Source organism: Micromesistius poutassou (assembly GCF_964030765.1).
Source record: "Micromesistius poutassou genome assembly, chromosome: 21".
In the NCBI taxonomy this organism is placed as follows: domain Eukaryota; kingdom Metazoa; phylum Chordata; class Actinopteri; order Gadiformes; family Gadidae; genus Micromesistius; species Micromesistius poutassou.
Window position 1 is genome coordinate 10,749,155 of NC_140291.1, and position 21,746 is coordinate 10,770,900.

Here is a 21,746-nt window from a genome sequence, read left to right on the forward strand (position 1 = left end):
GGATCTTCTAATGACAGCTTTAAAGGAAGTGAGTCAGTCAATGAGCTCCACTATATGGGGAAAATAATTGCTTGCCGTTGCTTGCCCCGTACGTCAATAGAACAACCTATGGAACAGGTTGTTTCCTTCTATATTCCTCAGCCATCCTACAGCCAGGCTGACATCAAGCTGCCAATGCTACTACCGGTGATAAATGGATCTGAACGGCTCATTGTAGTAGTGTGTGAGAGTAAAGGTTATTAGGTTAACAGGCCAATAACGCTAAGAAATTGCTATTATTATTATATTGCTATAGCAAATGGAATCTCTGGAGAGGACCAGAGTACCATCTGATTACATATACCATTAGTATGGTAGTCACTGATGGTATATGTCAATGTATAGGTCATTGTCATGGTACGTTATTGTTAAGTTCAAATTGCCTTAATTGCTAGCATAATCTGCCATCATTTGAAGTCCAATGTAAAGCAAGAAGACTGTGCACTCATCTCATTTACTTTACCAATGTTAGAAAAAAATGGCCTGAAGTGTATTATTTAAATAATACACTTCTTGAAGATAGGGGTTCATTTAAATAAATGTCTTAAGTTATCTATCGCCGGATGTGGCAACACCATGGCTATTGGAGGCTTTGTCCCGCCGATGAAAGCCCTTGCATTTGCAGTATTACGAATGCTAGGAACTCTCCGTTGGGGGCAACTCTCCTGCCATGCAAACGGAGCAGTTTTTGGCCGGTTTTCCATCACCCAGCAGTGGTTGTTATACGCCAGCTATGGCGGCGCTAGAGCAACAGACTCTTCAGCCCACTTGTGTGTGTGTAGCGCCATCCTGGCTCCTTTTAAACCTCCCCCAGTTATTTTAAATACGTGTTGAAGACACAGTCGCAGGCAGTTCAAATAGAGTTAAACTTTTTTTTATTTTTTTAAATAACATGAATTCTGATGGGGCCAAGCAGAAGAATACGGAGAGAGCTATTAAAGAGATGGTCGACTCCTCTATCCCCCGAAGACAACAGTTGAGGAAGCGTCTGGCTAATGGGTCAACAGAGAGCGCTCTCTTCATCACTCACACTAATTGGCGACGGTGACTCTGTAGCTTAAGGGCGGACAAGGGAGAAAAAGAGGGACCTGTTCAACATTATTGATTAGGTTCTCAGCAGAACCAGGTCAAAATGGCTGCCCCAGGAATTCATCGGAAAAGAAGATATAGAGAGTAAAGAAGAGAGGCAACACAAATGGATCCACTGTGGTGAAGTTTAGAACGAAGGAAGCTATCCAGAGGTTATTTTACCACAATACTCGCCTGTTTTGAGCACTCTTTAAGATCGACGCAGAGTAACAGTTCATGTACAATAAAAGGACAATTTTACTGTTTAAAAATGTTCTATTTACTCATTGCAGATGCTTTCATATAAAACACAAAACAGTGATTTGCACATCCTCTCACGTTTACGTACAAGAAGGCTGTGGACATTGGGGTTGAACGTTTAACCCAGCCTTTCTGCTTTTTGTAGGTTATTGTGTATGATTGTAGAGTATCTTTTATTGTAGAGAATTGTGCCAAACGGATGGCAAGCTAATGATCATTACTAACAGGTCACGACACACAGACGTCCTAGCCCATTCTCTTTTCTATTCTCATCTGGCCTCTGGGCTAGGCCCACCCTCTGTGGCCCACGGAACAGACAGATGACGGTCTATTCTTAAGCAAACGCTTATCACTAGCCATGCTTACCCAGGGGAACACTACAGGTAACAAAGAGGGATGACTTTCTTTATCAGATGTTGATAGACCAAATAAACACAATCACAGCACAACCTTAAACATTCAAAGTTCTGGGTTTAAGTCTCGATCCCCACAGTCTACCTGTAGGCATCCCAGAGCAAGATGTCCCACATGGATCTGAGAAGAATTCTCATGCGTCACTTCGGATAAAGCTAAATGAAATGCCATGCCGCTGTGTGTAGTGTCAAGCCTCGGCCATTGCAAAGAAACAGCCAACCACAAAGATAAATGCCCCCACCCATACCTGCTTCATAAGGAAATGAATCACGTCACGTAGGATTCTTTGGAGAAAGTGAAAGAACATCTGAATCCATTTAAGAGTTTTGCAGCCTGAGGTGCATTCCATTATTATTACTGATCTATTGGACACTTGGGGTTTTAAACACATTACAGTGACCCCTGTTGAAATGAGCACTTCTTCGCCCGAAACGCACTCCAATCCTCTCCACGTAAGCAGATTTGTCCCAGGTCCCTCCTGGTTGGGATCCTAATGGACGCTGGCAGCCAGTGAGTGCCAGGCGGGCTTCGCCCAGCCTCTCCACCCTCGCTCTAAACAGATTATCAGCGAGGTGGATATTACTCAGCACTTTTTTTTCACTCCATATCACAGTGCAGTTTGGGACTCAAACACACCCCAATATATGTACTCCATTCAGGAATAAATCCAGCTCATAACATGATTGTATCAATATATTTTTTTATATTTGTATATTTTTTTATAGTTTACCCCTAACAGCGCATGGTAGGGGGGGGAAATAAACTTGAGCAATAATGACGAGAGATGCGATCGAACCCTGAAGTAAGCACGATGGTTTTCATGTGATTTATTAGCATCTTCAATTTGATTATTGGATTGCCATCATCGCTATAATCTTAAATTAATTATTTATTAAAATAATTATGAGGGGCAGGATAGTGTAGTGCTGAGGGTGTTTGACTCCCAGCCGAAAAGGTACTGAGTTTGATCCCCAAATGTCCGCAAAATCTCAACCTGTTGGCCTCCATGGGCTATTAGGCTATTTACTGAATGAACTCCCTCAAGTAATGATAAATATGCTAAATAACTAAATAGTGACTGTATTATTCAGTGAAGATGAGTAATTTTGTCCAGGCCTTAACCATCGGTGCGTCGAATTCAATAAGACTGTAAGCGATGACTTTGTCTTGTTTCCTCTACTAAGCACATTACAACTATATTACAGGAGCAATCAGTGGATGCAATCAGCCCAAATTGATTGCACTAACGTCAATAGCTTCTGAGACGATAATACTGTATCACTCGGTGATAGCCGCCGTCTATCCTGTCCATACACACAACGTTACTTCTGCAGTAAAAGACATTTGGTTGATGAGAATGCTTTAGAGGGGTGTAGTTAAGTCTGGCAAAGCTCTTCCACCAGTGAACACAGAGAGCAGAGAGACTCTTAAGTTATAGGGGGAACCGACACACTCTGTATTTAATAATATAAGAGAGTACAAATATATTTGCGTGTGGGGAGAAAATGATGGACTACAACATGGACTCATTTCCCCCCAAAATAAATTGGGAAAGTTGGACCACAAATGTCATTAGTCACGGGATTCAGAAGAATGCAGTCAAAGCTTCAAGTTCTCCACAAATTCATCACAGAAACGGTGTTGATGTTGATGTTGCAGACCGTGATAATGCATGATGAGCACATGAAGCCGTACTTTTTGATGTTGGGAACAGGCAGGCCGTGACGGTGGCCCTTTAAGGTACAGTACGGTAGCATCTAGCAGCAACACAAAGCCCTTTGAGACTGGGATGTCTCTGCGGTGAAGGGGAAAGCGAATAAAGTTGACATGATTTGATGCTACTTCAGACAACTCGTCAAGTCATTCTACAAAACATGTGTTTAAATAGACTCTGAAACAGCTAGAGATGGGTATTTACTGCTACTGACATTGACAGAGAGACAGACAGACAGATAGACAGAGGGTCAGACAGACAGACGATAGATGGATAGATAGACAGCAAAGGAGGTTGTGTTATCGGGTGTTACACTGACAGACAGACAGAGGAGGAGATTGTGTTATATGGGTTTTTTGAACACAGAGCTCCGAAGACATTTTCTGGGAGGTTTCTAAAAATAGTCTGTTGTGAGGAACGCTTGGATAAATTAATGATTAAGGGTGTGTGTGTGTGTGTGTGTGTGTGTGTGTGTGTGTGTGTGTGTGTGTGTGTGTGTGTGTGTGTGTGTGTGTGTGTGTGTGTGTGTGTGTGTGTGTGTGTGTGTGTGTGTGTGTGTGTGTGTGAGAAATGGGGTTGTGTGTATGTGATAGGGGGTTTGTTTGTGTGAATACACATGTTTGTGTGTGTGTGTTTGTTATGTGCGTGTGTGTGCATGTACGTGTGTGTGTGTGTGTGTGTGAAAGGAGGGTAATGTGTGTGTACAAGAGTGTGTCGGTGTGTGTTTGCCTGTGCATTTAGTGTGAAAGGAGTGTGTGTGTGTGTGTGTGTGTGTGTGTGTGTGTGTGTGTGTGTGTGTGTGTGTGTGTGTGTGTGTGTGTGTGTGTGTGAAAGGAGGGTAATGTGTGTGTGTGTGTGTGTGTACATGCTTGTGATGGGGGTTGTGCTCAGCAGCAGCATGTGAACAGCTAGAGTCAGCCTGTTTCTCTGCTGGCAGCTTCACACTCACATGGTCCTCAGACACACACTTTATATACAAGCACAGACACACACTTTATATACAAGCTCATACGCACACTTATGTACAACATACTGATTGATCATTGGATATTTACTCTCAGAAATTACAGTAAAGGCCTATCACAAGTAACCAGAGGGCGATGTGTTGAAATATTTTGCTCTACCTAACAAGCGACCAAGCAAAATGGAAGTATTATTGTATAATGATTCATGAATCAAATTATAGTATGAAGATGAATTTATGAAAGCAGCAAATGTTTGGCATTTGTACTTGATAGATTTATTAAAATGAATACATTTGCAGTATTAGAATTGAATGATTTAATGAGGATCAACAAATCGTTTATTCAAAGCGTTCGCAGGCCTGAACAGTGATGAAGGGGAAACCTGGAAATGAAAAGAGACAGTCAGAAACAGTTAAACAAGGAGCCTTTAGTGATATCTTCATTTAGATATATAATACCCTGATACGATCCACAACTTGTAATCGATTCAAATTTATTCTCGCTTACACGTAGCTCAGAGTTCAAATACAGTTTTTAGATTGATTTTGGTGTTATTAACGGGTAATAATGCTCAAGGTAGAACGCCTACACCCAGCCCTCCTTGGGTATCTTGGCAACCAAATGAAAACACTCTTGTGGTAATCAGAAAGAAACCACAAGTGTCTGTTCTGCGTTCGCCGTGATCACATCCTTCAACTGGAACTATGACAACTAGCTCTCGCTCTATGCTGTTCACCAACATGTGTTATAATGGGCCAATGCCCTTTGGAAGAGGTATGGCCTGTTAAACCTGCCCCAAAAGATAAATATTTTACCACTATAAAAGAAAAGAAGTGATATGAAAGATGGGAGATGAAAGGAGAAAGGAGGGAAACTGTCCAATGAAGACTTAACTAGCTGAAGTGACTTAGATGGGTCATTATGGGAGTTGTGGCTAGGCTATATTTACTGCTGAGTCAAACAGCCACCTTAAGTTGAAACCAAGTGGCTATTCTCCTGGCATTGCTCACAGAGGCTGCTGACGCAGGTTAACATGGTAGCTGGCAAAACAATGGCTAGCTCATTTATTCTAGCTTGTTCATTACCAACCAAAGAGAGGCTAAGGAGTGTATAATGCATCAGGAGGGCCTGGGAAGACTATCCTGACATTTATGTTTACGTTTCGCAATGATTATCAGTCTGGCCTTAACTGGCCAGCTATTGATTTCCAAATATGGCCACTGCCATACGTTGTTCAAAAAACTCCTTCCAAACCATAGGGAAACTCATGTAAGTCAAAAACGTTTTCTTCTCTGAGTAAATCATTTTTCATGCAGATTTATCTTCATATTTGATCATTGATTCATTCATTCGTTGTTTATTTCCATTGCGGATAAAAACTGTTTTGATTGCTACACTTTCCTTGGGCAGCACCCTTATGTTTTTGTACATTTGGCAGACTGTGGCGCCGTTCTTCATGAACTTTTCTCCTTCCCCCGAGAACTGATTGGTTAGAGCATGTTTACATCTTTGGAAAAAGGCTTTAGCGGGCTCAAGGCCAGACCGACGTAAAATGTTAACTACCGAGATTGGGATGGTCTGACGAGGCTAGGTTAATGGAGCTAAATGCTATAAATTGAGAATCTCTGTCAAGTTCAGATTTGTTTGTATTATTGCCAGCTACAGTGCAATTACAACCCAACGGAACTGTTCCTGTGAATACACAATCGTTTTCCGATGGACAATTGACAGTTGTTTAGAAAAGTTATATTAACACTGAGGCAGAGCTAGTGAGCGGAGCGGTGCGAATATTCCGCTCCTCGCTCACATAGCTGTTCACTCGACCGCTCCTCCGCTCAAGGTCGCGTCAGGTCGCGCCCCGCTCCACAAAATCCTCCCGCTCCAGAAAAATCGCTCCACACTCGCTCCACTTTAAAAGAGGGAGAAATAATCTATTACGAATTTCCACCTTAAACAGAAAACTTAAATGCTAAAGAACAAAGAGCAACGGCAATATATTTCAGTCATAGAACATTTATTTAAAAAGATAGACAAGTGCAACTTCAATACACACATTTGCCTAAAAATAAAGGGATCAGTGGGATTTATTGCCTAAATGATATGATAAAAAATATATAAATTGATATGAAGCATATTCAAAAAAACTCTGCTATTTGCTCTGTGTGTGTTCGCGTAGCACACTCTCATGTTTCCGCGAAATGTGTCTTCTTAGATTCCAAAGTGAACCTTTACTCACTGAAACAGTGTCACCACATGGTTGATTTTGCTCTACATTGTTAGTATATACTTTTTTTGTAGTAATGGTACACTTGTATGCCTTCTCAGTTTCCTTTCTAAAATATTTAGTGAACTCCATCTCCAACGAGCTTACAACGGCCAATATTTGAAATTTACCGGTCGTGGTTGTATTAGGAAGAAATTAATTCTGGGTGGATTTGCTTGGGCATGCCTCAGACTCGTGGTGTGAGCGGTATCGGAGCGGAATTGGAGCGGAACAGAGCGGCCGCTCCGGCCTCTAAATAAAAAAACCGCTCCACGCTCCGGCAAAATTCCATCCGCTCCGATCCTCGCTCGCTTGCGCTCCGCTCCGCTCACTAGCTCTGCGCTGAGGCTACACAATGTCTATTGGTCGACTCATGAATATATATGATTCCATTGCCCCTGATGCAGGCATTTGTCTAGCGAGACAACATAGCCATGCTAGCATTGTAGTAAAAACGACCCATAATGTGACAATGCTGAATGTAGCATAATAAATGGAAACTTAGGAGTGACTGGCTGTCTAGCTTGGCATGACAAGCAGCTGCTGGGCAGAAGGGTCGGCCAACGTCTCGCTGAGGAAAGGTGTAATGAATATTCATAGATAATTATCATATAAAATATTTTTGATGCATTTCTACCTAAACGGTTCATGATTGTATGAATAAAATGGCATAAAAAGGCGTGTCTTTTAATCTGCATCAGCAAAATACCACATCACACAATACAAAAATAGTTTTTTTTATACAGCTGTTTTTTTGGCAAAAACTAGTGAATCTCTGCTACTAGCAAAATAAATCTGTTGCTAGCATGCTGCTAGCACAAGATCAACCTGCTAGCATGCTAGACTCGAGTAAGCTAAATCTGATAGCACGCAGCTCTGTTTTATTGGAGGGTTTGGCAATCATTGTAATCTCCAAAGCTGTCTTATTTGCACAAGGAGCTTTAGCAGTGAAGGTGACTTCGGACCCTGGTGACTTTAGTCATATTAGGAGGTTATTCTGTTTCTTGTTTGAATTGTTTCAGTCTCTTACTCATCCTCTCTCTCTTTCTTAAGTATATATTTTATATTGTCATTTCATATTTCATATTTTATAAATAAATTCATCACAGCTAAATGATGATCTTCTGCCATCTGAACATTGAGCAACACAATTTCTCTCTCTTTCTCTCCCCAGCCTGTCCCCCTCTCTCTCCTTTCCCATGTCTCTCTCTCCCTACCACAGTAATAATTGTCATAGAAAATGTGGTTGTGATTGATCAGCTAGTCTGATGCCATAAATACTTTGGTGTCATGGAAGTTATAATGAGGTATGCATTTATTTTGAGGCTAAGCTTGAGTGGAGTATAAGACAGCAGCAGCAGTTCTCTGTCCAGCATAACAGGTTATTATTTGAGCTCGGATCGCCACAGGACGCCGCTTATAAGAAGATAGTCAGTGAGACAACAAGTCAGTCAGCCAGAAAGTCAGCCAGTCAGGCAGTAACTCAGTCAGTCCGCTGTCCACCTGTCAGTCAAGCAACCAGTCACCCAACCAGTCAAGCGGCCAGCCTGCCAGAAAGCCTATTTGGATAGGGTTGTTTACTGCAGCACTTCGGCCCATTTCCCTGGCACTAAACCATCCCACCATGGCCAACAGGGGGGGATAAGACGGAAGGTGAAATTATGACTCTAGGGATTTTATACGGCCGGCAACCATTACCCCGCATCGTGGATCAATATTTCAACATTAATAGATTTCAGAAATGGATGCTCAAGAAAAATGTGTATCCAGTTCAAGTTAAAGGGACAGTCCCCCTTATTTCCTTGCTTCATCACTTTACTGCTGGTCGTAATTCACTGAAGGACCAGGTAGGGGTTAGGCCAACCAAGGCGTCCTGCTAAAAGATGCCTCAGGTAGAGTGCAGAAAGCAGTGATCAATCTCAGCACCTCATCAGTAGAGGAGGGTTGGGAGCCTAGAGGTGAGAGGCCAATATGGATAGTATGATAACAGGGTGAGGTCTCTGCGGTAGCACCATGCTCAGTAAGCCTGTATCAGAAATCCATCCCAGATTCATTCCCTCATGATTAATCAAACTGAAGAGAGGAGGGGGTGAGGATCAGGAATACAACAGAAGTGATCTTTTAAAGACTCAAAAACTCAAACTTTCCCTGTCTCTCCCTCTCAAACTTTCCCTGTTTCTCTCTCTCTCCAATTCCCTCCCTCTCTCAACCATTTTTAACAATGCCTTCAGAACCACAGAATGAATACTTACGTGACCTTTTCATCGACACACCCGCAGGGAATTGAAACCGGCAAAGCCCAGCAGTTCAGATAAGAAGCCACACATGACGATGTGTTCAGGGGCTGGGTTAGCTCATTTTTCAGTCTCGACCTAGCGGAAAGGTCCAGGTTCGATCCCTGCTGTCCTCAGCCTACCTGTAAGCATCTGTATGGAAGGTTCCTGTCCTCTACGTACAGTATGTGCTCCTTAACCACCTGAAACTGCACCTAATGGAACCACATTCTACCATGAAGTAACCACCAGTAAGATCTGAAGAGAGTCAAAGTGTAGAAGCTCATGGTTCCACTGGCATTCATTCACCTGAGTTTGGATCTTTCTAAATGCTGGGAAGCCAGCTACTCTGTACATCGTTACCCTATAAACATGCCCGTTGTTATAAGGTGTGGTACATTGTGTCATGTCCCCCCCGCCATACACAGAGACCCCCAAAACAACATGGGGTCCACACCCATGAAGGGAGATACGTGGGTATCTCTCTCTCTCTCTCTCTCTCTCTCTCTCTCTCTCTCTCTCTCTCTCTCTCTCTCTCTCTCTCTCTCTCTCTCTCTCTCTCTCTCTCTCTCTCTCTCTCTCTCTCTCTCGAGGATCTCTGGATTATTGCTGGGTTACTAGACCCACAGGCTCAGTTACCACCCAGACCAAGGGAGAGGGGGGAAGGGAATCTTACGTGCTTTGGCAATGTAAAGTATGATTCCCATGCAGAGAGAGAGAGAGAGAGAGAGAGAGAGAGAGAGAGAGAGAGAATTGAGCAAAGAGTAGGGTGTGTATAGTAGAGAGTGTAGAATTTGAGTTTAGATCAGAGGGAGTAAGCTAGTGCATGGAGTAATGTAGAGTAGAATACACGACAGAGGACAGTAGAGCTAGAGGTATCAGTAACCTCCCCCCATTACTCTCCATCCCCTGCTGACGGGGCATGTGTGTGTTTCCTCTCCTCCTCTCCTCTGTCTTTATGTCTGGTCGAGTTACGACCAGGACCCCCCCCCCCCCCCCCCCCTGCCAGACCAAGCAAACTGCGAGCTGATTGGCTCGTAAATTAGTATAACCAGGGTCCCGGTGTGCTGCCCAACCGAGATAAAGACAACCACCTGTTACTTCACAATGGCCGCTGCTCACACACACACACACACACACACACACACACACACAAAAGCGCATGCACATACACACACACACACACACACACACACACACACACACACACACACAAAAGCGCATGCACATACACGCACACACACACACACACACACACACACAACACACACACACACACACACACACACACACACACACACACACACACACACACACACACACACACACACAAAAGCGCATGCACACACACACCATCACATATACAACAGCAAATGCCCACACACACGCACGCAAACACACACACACACACACATTCATATACCAACACACGCACAGCACCAAATATACATACACAGAACACACACAGAAAATTTACAAACGTACACACACACACACACACACACACACACACACACACACACACACACACGCAAATACAAACAGCACCATGCCTTAACTTTTCATATATCAACACACAGCAAATACACACTAACACGTACACACACGCTCAAAACAAACAGATTCAACACTGGAGATTGTTGTGTTGCAGTTTGAAAAAGTGCATTTAGGTATTTTGATAAATTAAACTTGAAAATGTGATTCCATGGCTATTTCAGGTCGAAAGCAGCATTAAAATACAGTTGAAATATCGATAAAACACAGAAGCACAAGCATTACAATAATTTTCAGGGTTTATAGACAAAAGAAATGTGTTCTTGAAATGGAACAGTTCCGTAATGAAATACCAACATCTTTTAATGGGAATTTTAAGCGTTGAGAAGGACTCAGATGAGGATGTTTGGACAGTAAACCCAACGGTTGATTTGCAGCGCAGGATATGACACCAGATCAACCAAGAAATGCAACTTTTTGATTTAGGAATAATTTGGGGTTTTATTCTCATGACATTATTCCGAGCTCCGAGCTCCGTTGAATAGGCCTACTCACCCTCCTCTATAGAACTGGCACATATTCAACACATAAAGCGTGGATGTGTCTTTTCACGCTCCCGTCAGTAATCTATGATTTCTTAATCCAATAGTTACACGCGGTGTAATCGGATTATGAGTTCAAAGTGTGACGCAAGCTTTCTCTACCTGGGACATCACCCTAGAAACAGAGGGACCTGAACGTAAACCGGAATTCACAAGAATACGCTCAAAGATCAAATAAATCCCTGTGTGTTGAAGAAAAGTAAAAGTGACGCAAGAAGAAACCCAGGGCCAATTAGACTAATTGGCGGTCGATCAAAGTAGATCATGTGCTTTGAGCTTCATTACAAGGGGTTCAATCACAATGCGATACATGTCACCTTTTTCAGTTGCTTTGATTTTACCTTGGATTCGGGTTGAGTCGGTGCGCTTACGTGGCCCCGGTAAGGGTCCCGGTTTTGCGAGTCGTTCTCCTTCTCGCTGATTTCGGTCATTGTGGGGTCAGGCTCCTTCTTTTGCCGAATAATCACCGCGAATCGGAGACGAGGAGAGTCCAATGTTGTCCTGATGCTTGCCTTAAGTGTTGTCTTTTTTCTGTGTAGTCCTACAACGTGACATCGGAAGAGGTGCACCATGCACAGACTGATACGGTGCTCGGTGCAGCCTGTGAGCGCTGGCTCCGCTTCTACCGACGCCGCTCCGTGGCGGTGCCTCTCTGATGCGCTTTAGTGTGAGCAGGTCTGTTGAAGTCTGCTGCATATGTGCTGCTCTGCTGTCAGCCTTCAGTGTCATATGTCCACGGAGAAAAGAACAATGATACAGTAAACCAATCGAATAAAACAATGGTAACAATGGTAATAAAACAGTACTAATGGGAGAGGGGTGGGGGGCGTCGACCGCGACTTCGCTCTTTACGACCCCCGAATAGATTCCTCTTCTTCCATTTGCCCCGCGAGCGCGCGCTTTACCTAAACTTTGATGTCGGACGGTTGGTCGACATGGGACGCGCGCGTAAAGTGGTAATGGTGTCTCAGAAGGAGTATAGGCGGGGCTTTTCGCACAGGTGGAAATAAAACAAAGGGTGCGTGTGTGTGTGCGACGAGTGTGGGTGTGCGTGCGTGCATACATGCGTGAGTAAATGTGCGTGTGCGTGTGCGTGTGCGTGTGCGTGTGTGTGTGTGCTCCAAGCGGGCAGGTGCTATTTCAGCACCACGCGCATGTGAACAGCGCCGAACGGCGCGTCACCTCTCGTTCACCTCTCCTCGTCTCTCTCGCGACTCTTCCTATTTCCCCTCGAAAGGAATTTTACGTTTTTCTTTTTCGATATTTATTCCTAAAACATGATGACACTAATAGCACAGCCACACTTCTTAAACAGACATTTGAAGTTATGTGATTAACTGCGATAGAATACAATTTATGATAATTTATTAATGTAAATCAAATAAATACAATTTGAATTATTTCATCAAATATCACGCGAGATAGACTATTTGTAAGTATAATTACATTATGTTTACACTTAGTTTTAGTTCCTAACAGGGGAGTATCCGTGGTCTTAGCATTTCGCTTGATTTCCCCTTTCCTTAGACGTGTCTCTGGTTAAACTGCTCCTGAAACGGCAGACGTCGTTCCTTAAGGGAGTTTGTGTTTACATAAAGGGGTATAAAGTATTCAGTACCCATCCCACATTTATCCAGACCTAGAACACGCTAGCCCGTAGCGTAGCGGCCCTGATGGACTGTGTGTTACGTGAGGCGCTTTAGCGAGCCCCTAATGGGGGAGGAAATAAAACTAGCGTCTTTTATTACCTGCTGGTCTAAGCGCTTTTCTGCTCAACCCCGCATACGCGCTGACACAGCCCCCCAAACGCACACGCGCGCGCGAACACACACTCTCTCGCTCTCTCGCTCTCGCTCTCTCTCTCTCGCTCTCGCTCTCTCTCTCTCTCTCTCTCTCTCTCACACACTCTAGCGCACACCCCCCCCCCCCCCCCCCCCCACACACACACACATTGAGGCAGACACATACATACACTGAGGCAGACACACACTCACTCACTCTGTTTTCTTCTGCCTGTCCCTCTCCCTCTCTCCCTCCCTCAGGTCTCCTCTCTTAACCTCCTGTGTGGTGTTCATCTCCATCACTAATGAAACTCTCCCACCTGTTTCTCAAACAGCTCCCTGTTCAAAAGACAAAACTCATTTAACCGGAGGCGTTGCACTCATAGTACACAGAAGACGACAATCAATACCCAAATGAGTACAGCGTGTACTGCAGTAAGTACTACAGTGTATACTGCACTAGTGCCTGTTACAGTTTCCGCTGCAGTTATTGCTACATTACTACAGTGAATACTACAATAGTGCTACAGTGAATACGGACTACTACAACAGCAAGTTCTGCAGTAAATACTACCGTAGTACTTATACAGTCAGTGTAAGTACATAAAGTGAATATAGCATACTCACTGTAGTATGTAGTAGTATTTACTCACAGTGAATACTGTAGTATTCACTGTAAATAATACATGGATGTTATAGTTCACGTACACACACACACACACACACACACACACACACACACACACACACACACACACACACACAAAAACTACTAATAAACACGCACAGATGCATGCGCGCACACACACATACACTATATATGTACAGTAAAGATCTTGTTCCTGCTCCCTGAGGCTCTCTGGGTGCTCAGTGTATCTGGTTCAAACTTTAACCGAGCATTCTCCTTCATGATGTCTTATTCAGACAGGGCTAGCGTGTAAAGAAACACGCTGTTTCTTCACTCAGCACTTGAAGTGTCTCACTGCGAGCATGTTCCATTAGGAATACATGCCCTACTTCCTGCTTGTGTGGTTTAGCAATAACTGTAGTCTGTGTGTGTGTGTGTCTGCCTCAGTGTGTGTGTGTGTGTGTGTGTGTGTATTATGCAATATCCATGTCTGACACAAAGTTCGAAGTCTTCTTCCAACCCATTTTCTATTTCCTGAAAAGCTGTTTCAATTAGAAGATGGCATACCATAATGGATAATATCACATCAAGAAAAAGTGCATTCAGAGTGCATAGAGAGACATAAATATTTAGAACAAAGCTCCCCATCATAGCAGAGATTCCACATGGTCAAACAACATAAATATAGGCCTGCTAAACTTTGATGTGCCTTTGGGAGAAAACGGCACCATTCTTCCTCCCATAGTGCTTTTGTTAAAGGAAAACAATATACCAATAGAAGCTCAAAAGTTTGTTCCTCTCCTGTTATTCGAGATGCATCAACATGCATCCATAGAGTTATATTGGCAGGAAAGTGAGAATCAGGAAACAGTTGACGTTTATCCTTATTGGTAAATCAAACTCAAGAGAACATTCAAGGATGTTCCATAACCTATAAGGCCATCTGCAGCAAAAGTTGCGATTTATTGGCAAAGAAAGTATTTCAAACGATTCTTAAGCTGCCAATCTACCACTTTTGCAGCAATCGTCTCCTTTTCCTGTGTTTGCCCAAACTAGCACGGGGTGATGGCATTGAACACACTTCCATGGCATAGCGTTGTTCTGCCATGGCATGGAGTATAATCAGCTCCGGAACAGGTTGTGTGCCATCACTCCATGGTACCTGGTGAACAGTAGGCCGACGGCAGGGCCACCAGACCGGGCTCCCACGAATCTATAATAAATCCCATGAATCTATAATATAACAGCACTTTGGCTCTAAATGCCACAAAACAATGCCTATGCATAGTTAAAAAAATCATATTTATATTTACATATAACAATTCATCCATTGATTTCCATTCAACAATCCATTTAAAATACTTTCCTGTTAAAATGTTGTCGATTACATTGAGAGGTCACTTTCTCTTTGCTTAAAATGTAAAATATTGTTAGCAACCTCAACAAACACGTGTTCAGGAGAGAATAGCATTTACCCAGAAGCTTCATAATGCTACATTTATTTGACCTTGTCACCGAATGGCATGGTCTATAATAAATACATCTTAACATGATTCATTTATTATTATTATTATTTTATAATTATTATTATATATAAATCTAAGCGAGAATATACAATTAGGAGGTGTGTAAGTAGAGTAAAGTCAGTAGAGTGCGTTGCCTGGGTGAGGGTTGGTGTGCAGTGGGGATGTTGTAAATTTTGTGGCACTGGATGCATGTGATGTTTTCTCTTTTGATGTGAACCTTCATCGCTGTGATGATCCTTTCTGATATTTGCTCCCATTCAGTGGGGCTTTTGGCTGCAGATTGTGACAGGAGAAGTCCTGCTCCTGGGCTGTGGGGGGTCTTCTTTCTTTTGCTTGCTGAGGAATCACTCCCGTGACTGATTTGTGACAACTCATGTGAACAGGCGTCATGAACGCAGCACAAGAACCTTTGCTGCATTTTTTTTTATATGCGTTTCCTGGAGCAAGCATATATTGGCTTTAAGTGATTCAGTGCTCTCTAGTCTTTGCCCAGCAGCCACTGACTTATGCTTATGACCAGTCCAAGATAGCTTACATTACGGGGCTCCTTAAGGGTAAGGCTTTAGATTGGACGCAGCTATTTGGGATAGCCAGTCGTATGTGAACGCCTCCTGATAGTTTTGTTTCTGAGATGACGAAGTCTTTTACCATCCGCTTAGTGGTAGAGATTCGGTTCAACATCTTGTATCTTCTTGTCTACCCTCCGCCTCCCCATACCGCCCTCCCCTGTCAAACGCCATCTTCCCAAGGTTAACGTTAGCACGTTAGAAAGAAATCGCAAACTCACGTTCTATCATATAGCAGATCCAGTAAACTTCTGGTAGCATATACTCACATTTTAAGTAGCAGTGACGCTTATTAAACACCCTTGACTACCAAAGTAGCAGGCTGTCAAAGTGTTTATCAGTCTTATCAAACCCATGCAAAACTAAGTAGGGAGTCCATTAAACCATAAACCATTACTGTATGATGGCAGGCTTGCTCAAATGTCAATCTGTGTCGTCTTCCATCGTATTTATATCCAGCTTCCAGTCAGCCACTCTCTCCGTTAGAGATGTGTTGGCGTTTAAGTGCTGTCTCCAACTGTGACGATGAATTTAGCTGGAAGACAAAATCCAAACCATATATTCTTTGCCTTGCACTTATCTTTAATGGCCGTACATTGTTGACGCTTTTGAGGGATATCAGCCGACAGATTTGGGTAGATTAGTACTGGAGAGTTGTCATATCGTAGCCCGGAGCTCTTTCTAGCTAGCTTCATAACAAGTTCTGGTGTTGGAATATCACTGTGATGGGTCGAGGCTTACTGTCCTTCCAGAGTTTTGAGCTCTGAAAAGCATTATTATTATTATTATTATTAAAAACGTTCCCATTGTATTATAATAAATATCATTTGTATTTGTAGTGCAACCCAAAAAATAAATAGAATTGTATTGTTTTAATTGAGCGTGAATGTGGGAGAGCAGTCACTTTTTTGCTTGCTTCATAAAGAACTCAAGTCCATTTTGGATGTTAAATTGAAGAGTATTATTCTGTGTCTCTCCTGACACGGCTGCTGGCTTTTTGGGCTGTAAGCATACTTTATTTTAATCAAGCTATTTAAATATTTAGTGTAATCATTGCATTACACTCTTGAAAACGCTGCTTTCAAAGCCATAATGTTTTAAAAGGGGTCTTACAAATGTATGTTATTGTTTTATTATGATTATTATGATTTATCGTAGGGAACCCTGCAATCTTTCTAATGGAAGAAGCATTTCTTCTATACATAAAGAAATAGTTTAGACAAACACATGCACCCTTTTGAGACGGTCAACAGTTTGTGTATTTTGAATTAGTGAAATGAAGACCATATAATAATAAACAGAAACTTTGGGAGACAGGGGTTTGTGTGTGTGTGTGTGTGTGTGTGTTGCATGCACTTTATCTGCTTAGACATGCTATTAATTATTAATTATCAGGTTGTGATATTTGTATCCTGACCTCAAATCTAACCTCATTATACATGTGATCTACATGTATAACGACCACATGGGTCCTCTCATCTTCTGAAAAGGACACGGGAGCAGAAGAGAAGGACCTTCTAATGAAGTACACTGGTCTCCATTGTCCTACCACAGCCTCTTAAAAAAGAGGGATTGGGCTATTTATTTATTTATTGGGCAAGGTAAGTACATCTTCCTGTTTAATGAGAGAGAGAGAGAGAGAGAGAGAGAGAGAGACACACACACAGACAGACAGACAGAGAGCGACAGAGACTGAGACAGAGAGAGAGAGAGAGCACTTTTAATCAGATGCGAGTATATTGAAGCTTGCGGCCAAACAAAATGAAACGTGGCATCCTACTGTACTTGTCACAAATTACAAACTTAAGATTAGTGAGGATACCAGCGTGTTGGGAGCCTCCTGCTACCAGTGCTAAATCATTTGCCCACACCTCCACCAACAACAGTTAGATATGTCTAGAGATATATGGTCGTATATATGCTGGGATGCGGCAAAGTGTGTGTGTTTGTGTGCGTGCGTGTGTCAGTTTGTCAAAAATCTGGAGTTGGGCCTTAAAGAATATTCCTTCCTGTTTGTGTGTGTCAAAGAGTTTGTGTCTGCCATTAAGTATGTAAGATATACGTATACATCTAAAAACAAACACAAGTTCACAAGATTTCTCCAACATATTTTTATTATATATATGATTGTTGGGTTCCATGAACTTGGCATTGGGCCAAGGTGAATTTAAACGAAATATGTACGTCAAACATGTGATGGGATCCGACCAAGTCCACATCGATGTGACATCCCACTGGAGAGAAACCACAGCTTGGTCCCAGTGCAGGTGAATTTAAACAAAGTATTACACACCTTAGTGTGATGTAACACTGATGAGGACTTGGTTGGGTCCCATCAGATGTTTTGCTACTTTGTTTAAATTCACCTGGGCTCAGACAAAGCTGGGGTTTCACTCCTGTGTGATGTCACAGCGATGTGGACTTGGTTGGATCCCATCACATGTTGGACTTACATACTTTTTTTTTTTAATTCACCTGGGCTCGGACAAAGTATGTACGTCAAACATCGGATGGGTCCAGTCCAAGTCCACATTGATGTGACATCACACTGGAGTGAAACCTCAGCTTTGTCCTAGCCAAGGTGAATTCAAACAAAGTAGTTCACACCTCAGTGTGATGCAACACCGATGAGGACTTGGTTGGGTCCCATCAGATGTTTGACTACTTTGTTTCAATTCACGTTGGCTAACACAAAGCTGGGGTTTCAGTCCTGTGTGACGTCTCATCGATGTGGACTTGGTTGGATCCCATCAGATGTTTGACGTACATACTTTTCCTGTACATTTTTATTCACAGTACATCCGACCCGCACCGGAACAGGGCAGCCAATCTGGACAGGCGCCCCTTCAGCCTTTCATTGAATGTTTGCCTGAGGCCCTTCCCCTGGACATCCGGTGCGGGTCGGTCCCCTTCTTCCTCCGTCTTCTCATCCCCGTCTCGCCCGTTCACGGGGGCATCGGCCACGATGACTTCCACCTTGTTATTTCGGATGCCCCTCATCCAGACCCTCATGGTCCCCATGACCTGGGCCAGGTTCTTTCTGGGGGGCACGTCTGTCTGCTCTCTGAGGCAGCCGGGCCCCCAAAGCGCCCGAGCCTTCTCCCTGGTGTTGGGGTCCTGTCAGAAATGAACGACAAGACGGTATTTAACGATGGCCGTAGTGGCTGTTGCGTGTTTGTTGCCGTTATGGGTTCTATTTTAGTGACTGTTAACGTGAGAGTCGGGTCAGTCGTTGTTTCCTGATTATGCTGACATATAAAACTCAAAAAGATAAATCCAAACCACACACACACACACACACACACACACACACACACACACACACACACACACACACACACACACACACACACACACACACACACACACACACACACACAGGAAAACACAACAATGCAGCAAGCTCACCGGGTTCATGGGCAGTCTGGCCTGGGTCTGGGGCAGTCTGGCCTTGGTCCAGGGGAGTCTGGCCTTGGTCCGGGGCAGTCTGGCCTTGGTCCGGGGCGGTCTGGCCTTGGTCCGGGGCGGTCTGGCCTCGGTCCGGGGCAGTCTGGCCTTGGTCCGGGGCAGTCTGGCCTTGGTCCGGGGCGGTCTGGCCTCGGTCCGGGGCGGTCTGGCCTTGGTCCGGGGCAGTCTGGCCTCGGTCCGGGGCGGTCTGGCCTCGGTCCGGGGCAGTCTGGCCTCGGTCCGGGGCAGTCTGGCCTCGGTCCGGGGCAGTCTGGCCTTGGTCCGGGGCGGTCTGGCCTTGGTCCGGGGCGGTCTGGCCTTGGTCCGGGGCAGTCTGGCCTGGGTCCGTGGGGTCTGGACTTGGTCCGGCGGGTCTGGCCTGGGTCTGGGGGGTCTGGCCTTTGTCCGGGGCGGTGTGGCCCGGGTTGGGGACTGACGGCTCGCACTCTGCGACCAAGTCCGGGTCGTACGCCTCCTCATCCGCCTCCAACCATCTGCTCACCATCTGGGACACGACGCACCGCGTCAGGAGCTCACCGGGTTGAACACGAACCCACACCGAAGACCCATGAGAGGAAACCAAAAGACGTCTCGGTCGCTGTTCGTGTTCGTGTCCTCTCCTTCCTCACCCGTCCCAGATGTTCTTCCCCGGGTGGCGAGGTGGAGACCGGATAGGGGGGGGAGGAGTCCGGATAGGAGAAGAAGGAGTCGGTAGAGGGGGGGGAGGAGGCCGGATAGGAGAAGAAGGAGTCGGTAGAGGGGGGGGAGGAGGCCGGATAGGAGAAGAAGGAGTCCGTAGAGGAGAAGGAGGAGGCCGCAGAGTAGAAGGAGGAGTCCGTAGAGGGGGGGGAGGAGTCCGGATAGGAGAAGAAGGAGTCGGTAGAGGGGGGGGAGGAGGCCAGATAGGAGAAGAAGGAGTCCGTAGAGGGGGAGGACGCTGGTTTGTCCACAACCCCACCCAGGGTCTCCTGGTCTCCTGGTCGGAGAACGTCCTGTCGGAGGAGATCATCACCGTTGGGTCACCTGGCCCCTCTCTTCTCCGTGGTTCACTCGCTCTTTGCTAACTGGGCTGACTGGCCTCTGTGCTCGCTCTGTGATCACCAGGTGACGCTCAGCGCTGAGCAGGGCACTGAGGGATATTGATATGTAATGACTTATATAGAGGAGCACGGCCCTGTGATGTCAGAGGGCCACCGGGTTCTGCTGGCCAGAGGCGTCACGGTGACGTAGTCGCGGTGACGGAATGTTTGGGTATACATTCGTGGTCGTATCAATTTTCATCTGGTTTTTTAGCTTCCCTCAACCCTTAACCCTCAGGAAAACAATAACTGTGTCAAAAATCGCCGTGGGTTCTCCTTTAACTTAATAGAATGACGTACAAACATACAACAACAAGTTTTTAAAAGGATACAAATGTGCATCTGCACACTTAAAAGTTAGCGTGTGCGGTTGGTGTTCCTCACCTGTCCCAGAGGATGTTGTGTTCCTGGGGGCGGGGAGGAGATCCAGGTCCAGGAGACCCCACCCAGGGTCTCCTGGTCTCCCTCTGGTCCCTCAACGGTTGTCGTCACCATAGTGGGTCTTTCACTTTGCTCACTAACAGGTTAAACAGTTTGATACCACGTTTGTTGCTGTCTGATCACCACTGAGCACTGGACCGAGGAGCGGTGACTTATATAGAGGCAGTGATGTCATAAAGGCCCACCAGGTTCCGTGTCGCGTGATGTTGATTCGTTGTCGCAGGCAACAGGATTTTTTTTTGATTGCACTCTTTAGAATATGCCTAGAATAAGCTCAAATTGAAACCACTGAAATAAGAATGACTTTAATACAAAAATAAGTTGACAAAAACAACCTTATATTTACAAAGTCACCATTTGAAATTGGGTCGCCCAAGTCCATAAGCTGTTTCCACGTCTATCTACGTTTTATAACCAAACATTTGCATAAACACACACCGTGGGGCCAAGAAAGACTAGTCAGGCTATCAGTTTGTCTTTGATCAACTCTTGATATTGAAACACAAGTTTGAGAGTTTCATTCTTGTAGATCTACTGGAGTACCCCCCCACACACACACACACACACACACAGAAGGACACAGAGTGACACACACATTAAGATGTTTGAAATGAGAGGCTTGTATACAATGATCAGTGATCTGACAAAGCTCTAGTACCGAAGCATCACAACTAAAGGTGTTGCATTGTAAGCTGCTGAGTGCTGGCCTTATCTCCATTAATAAGTGCACTATAACACTCTGATGCACTTGCACTACAATATGGATGCGAGTCTAATTCAATGTACATTGTAAAGGTCACGTTGCACATCGCAATGAATATAACAACACAACTGTGTGATGTGAAAGAGTAAATACTTTGCTTTGGTTTGTTTTGCTATCATGTCTTAGTTTGTTGTCATTCAACCTTGAAAAAGAGGCCAAAGTTTAATCCAAGAGAGTCAGGAAAGAAGGAAGTTCATGTGCGGAGCTGAAGAGAGTATCAAACAACAAGAGTGTGAGAATGAGCTATAGACACACACTGATATATCAAGGGAGAGAGAGAGTAAAGGGCTTATTATGGTTCCACGTTCACGCAACGCAATGACCATGCAGATGTTTTGACGCAGTCGTGAACCTCTATCAGGGTATCTGCAGGTTTCAGCAAGTCAAATTTAAGACTTTTTAAGACCTTTTTAATACCACCT

General features: G+C 44.4%; 1 protein-coding gene across 1 annotated transcript in view; it reads right to left on the minus strand.

Annotated features, from left to right (window-relative positions):
* The window catches only part of LOC311366691 (SH3 and cysteine-rich domain-containing protein 2-like), a gene marked incomplete at both ends in the record, with an annotated part of 29,020 nt that extends 17,496 nt beyond the window's left edge, over window positions 1-11,524 (minus strand). The window contains one exon of the mRNA XM_084485491.1: window positions 11,435-11,524. Coding sequence (XP_084341617.1) covers window positions 11,435-11,524 — 90 coding nt within the window. The remainder of the gene's footprint in view (window positions 1-11,434) is intronic.
* Window positions 11,525-21,746: the final 10,222 nt, after the last annotated feature.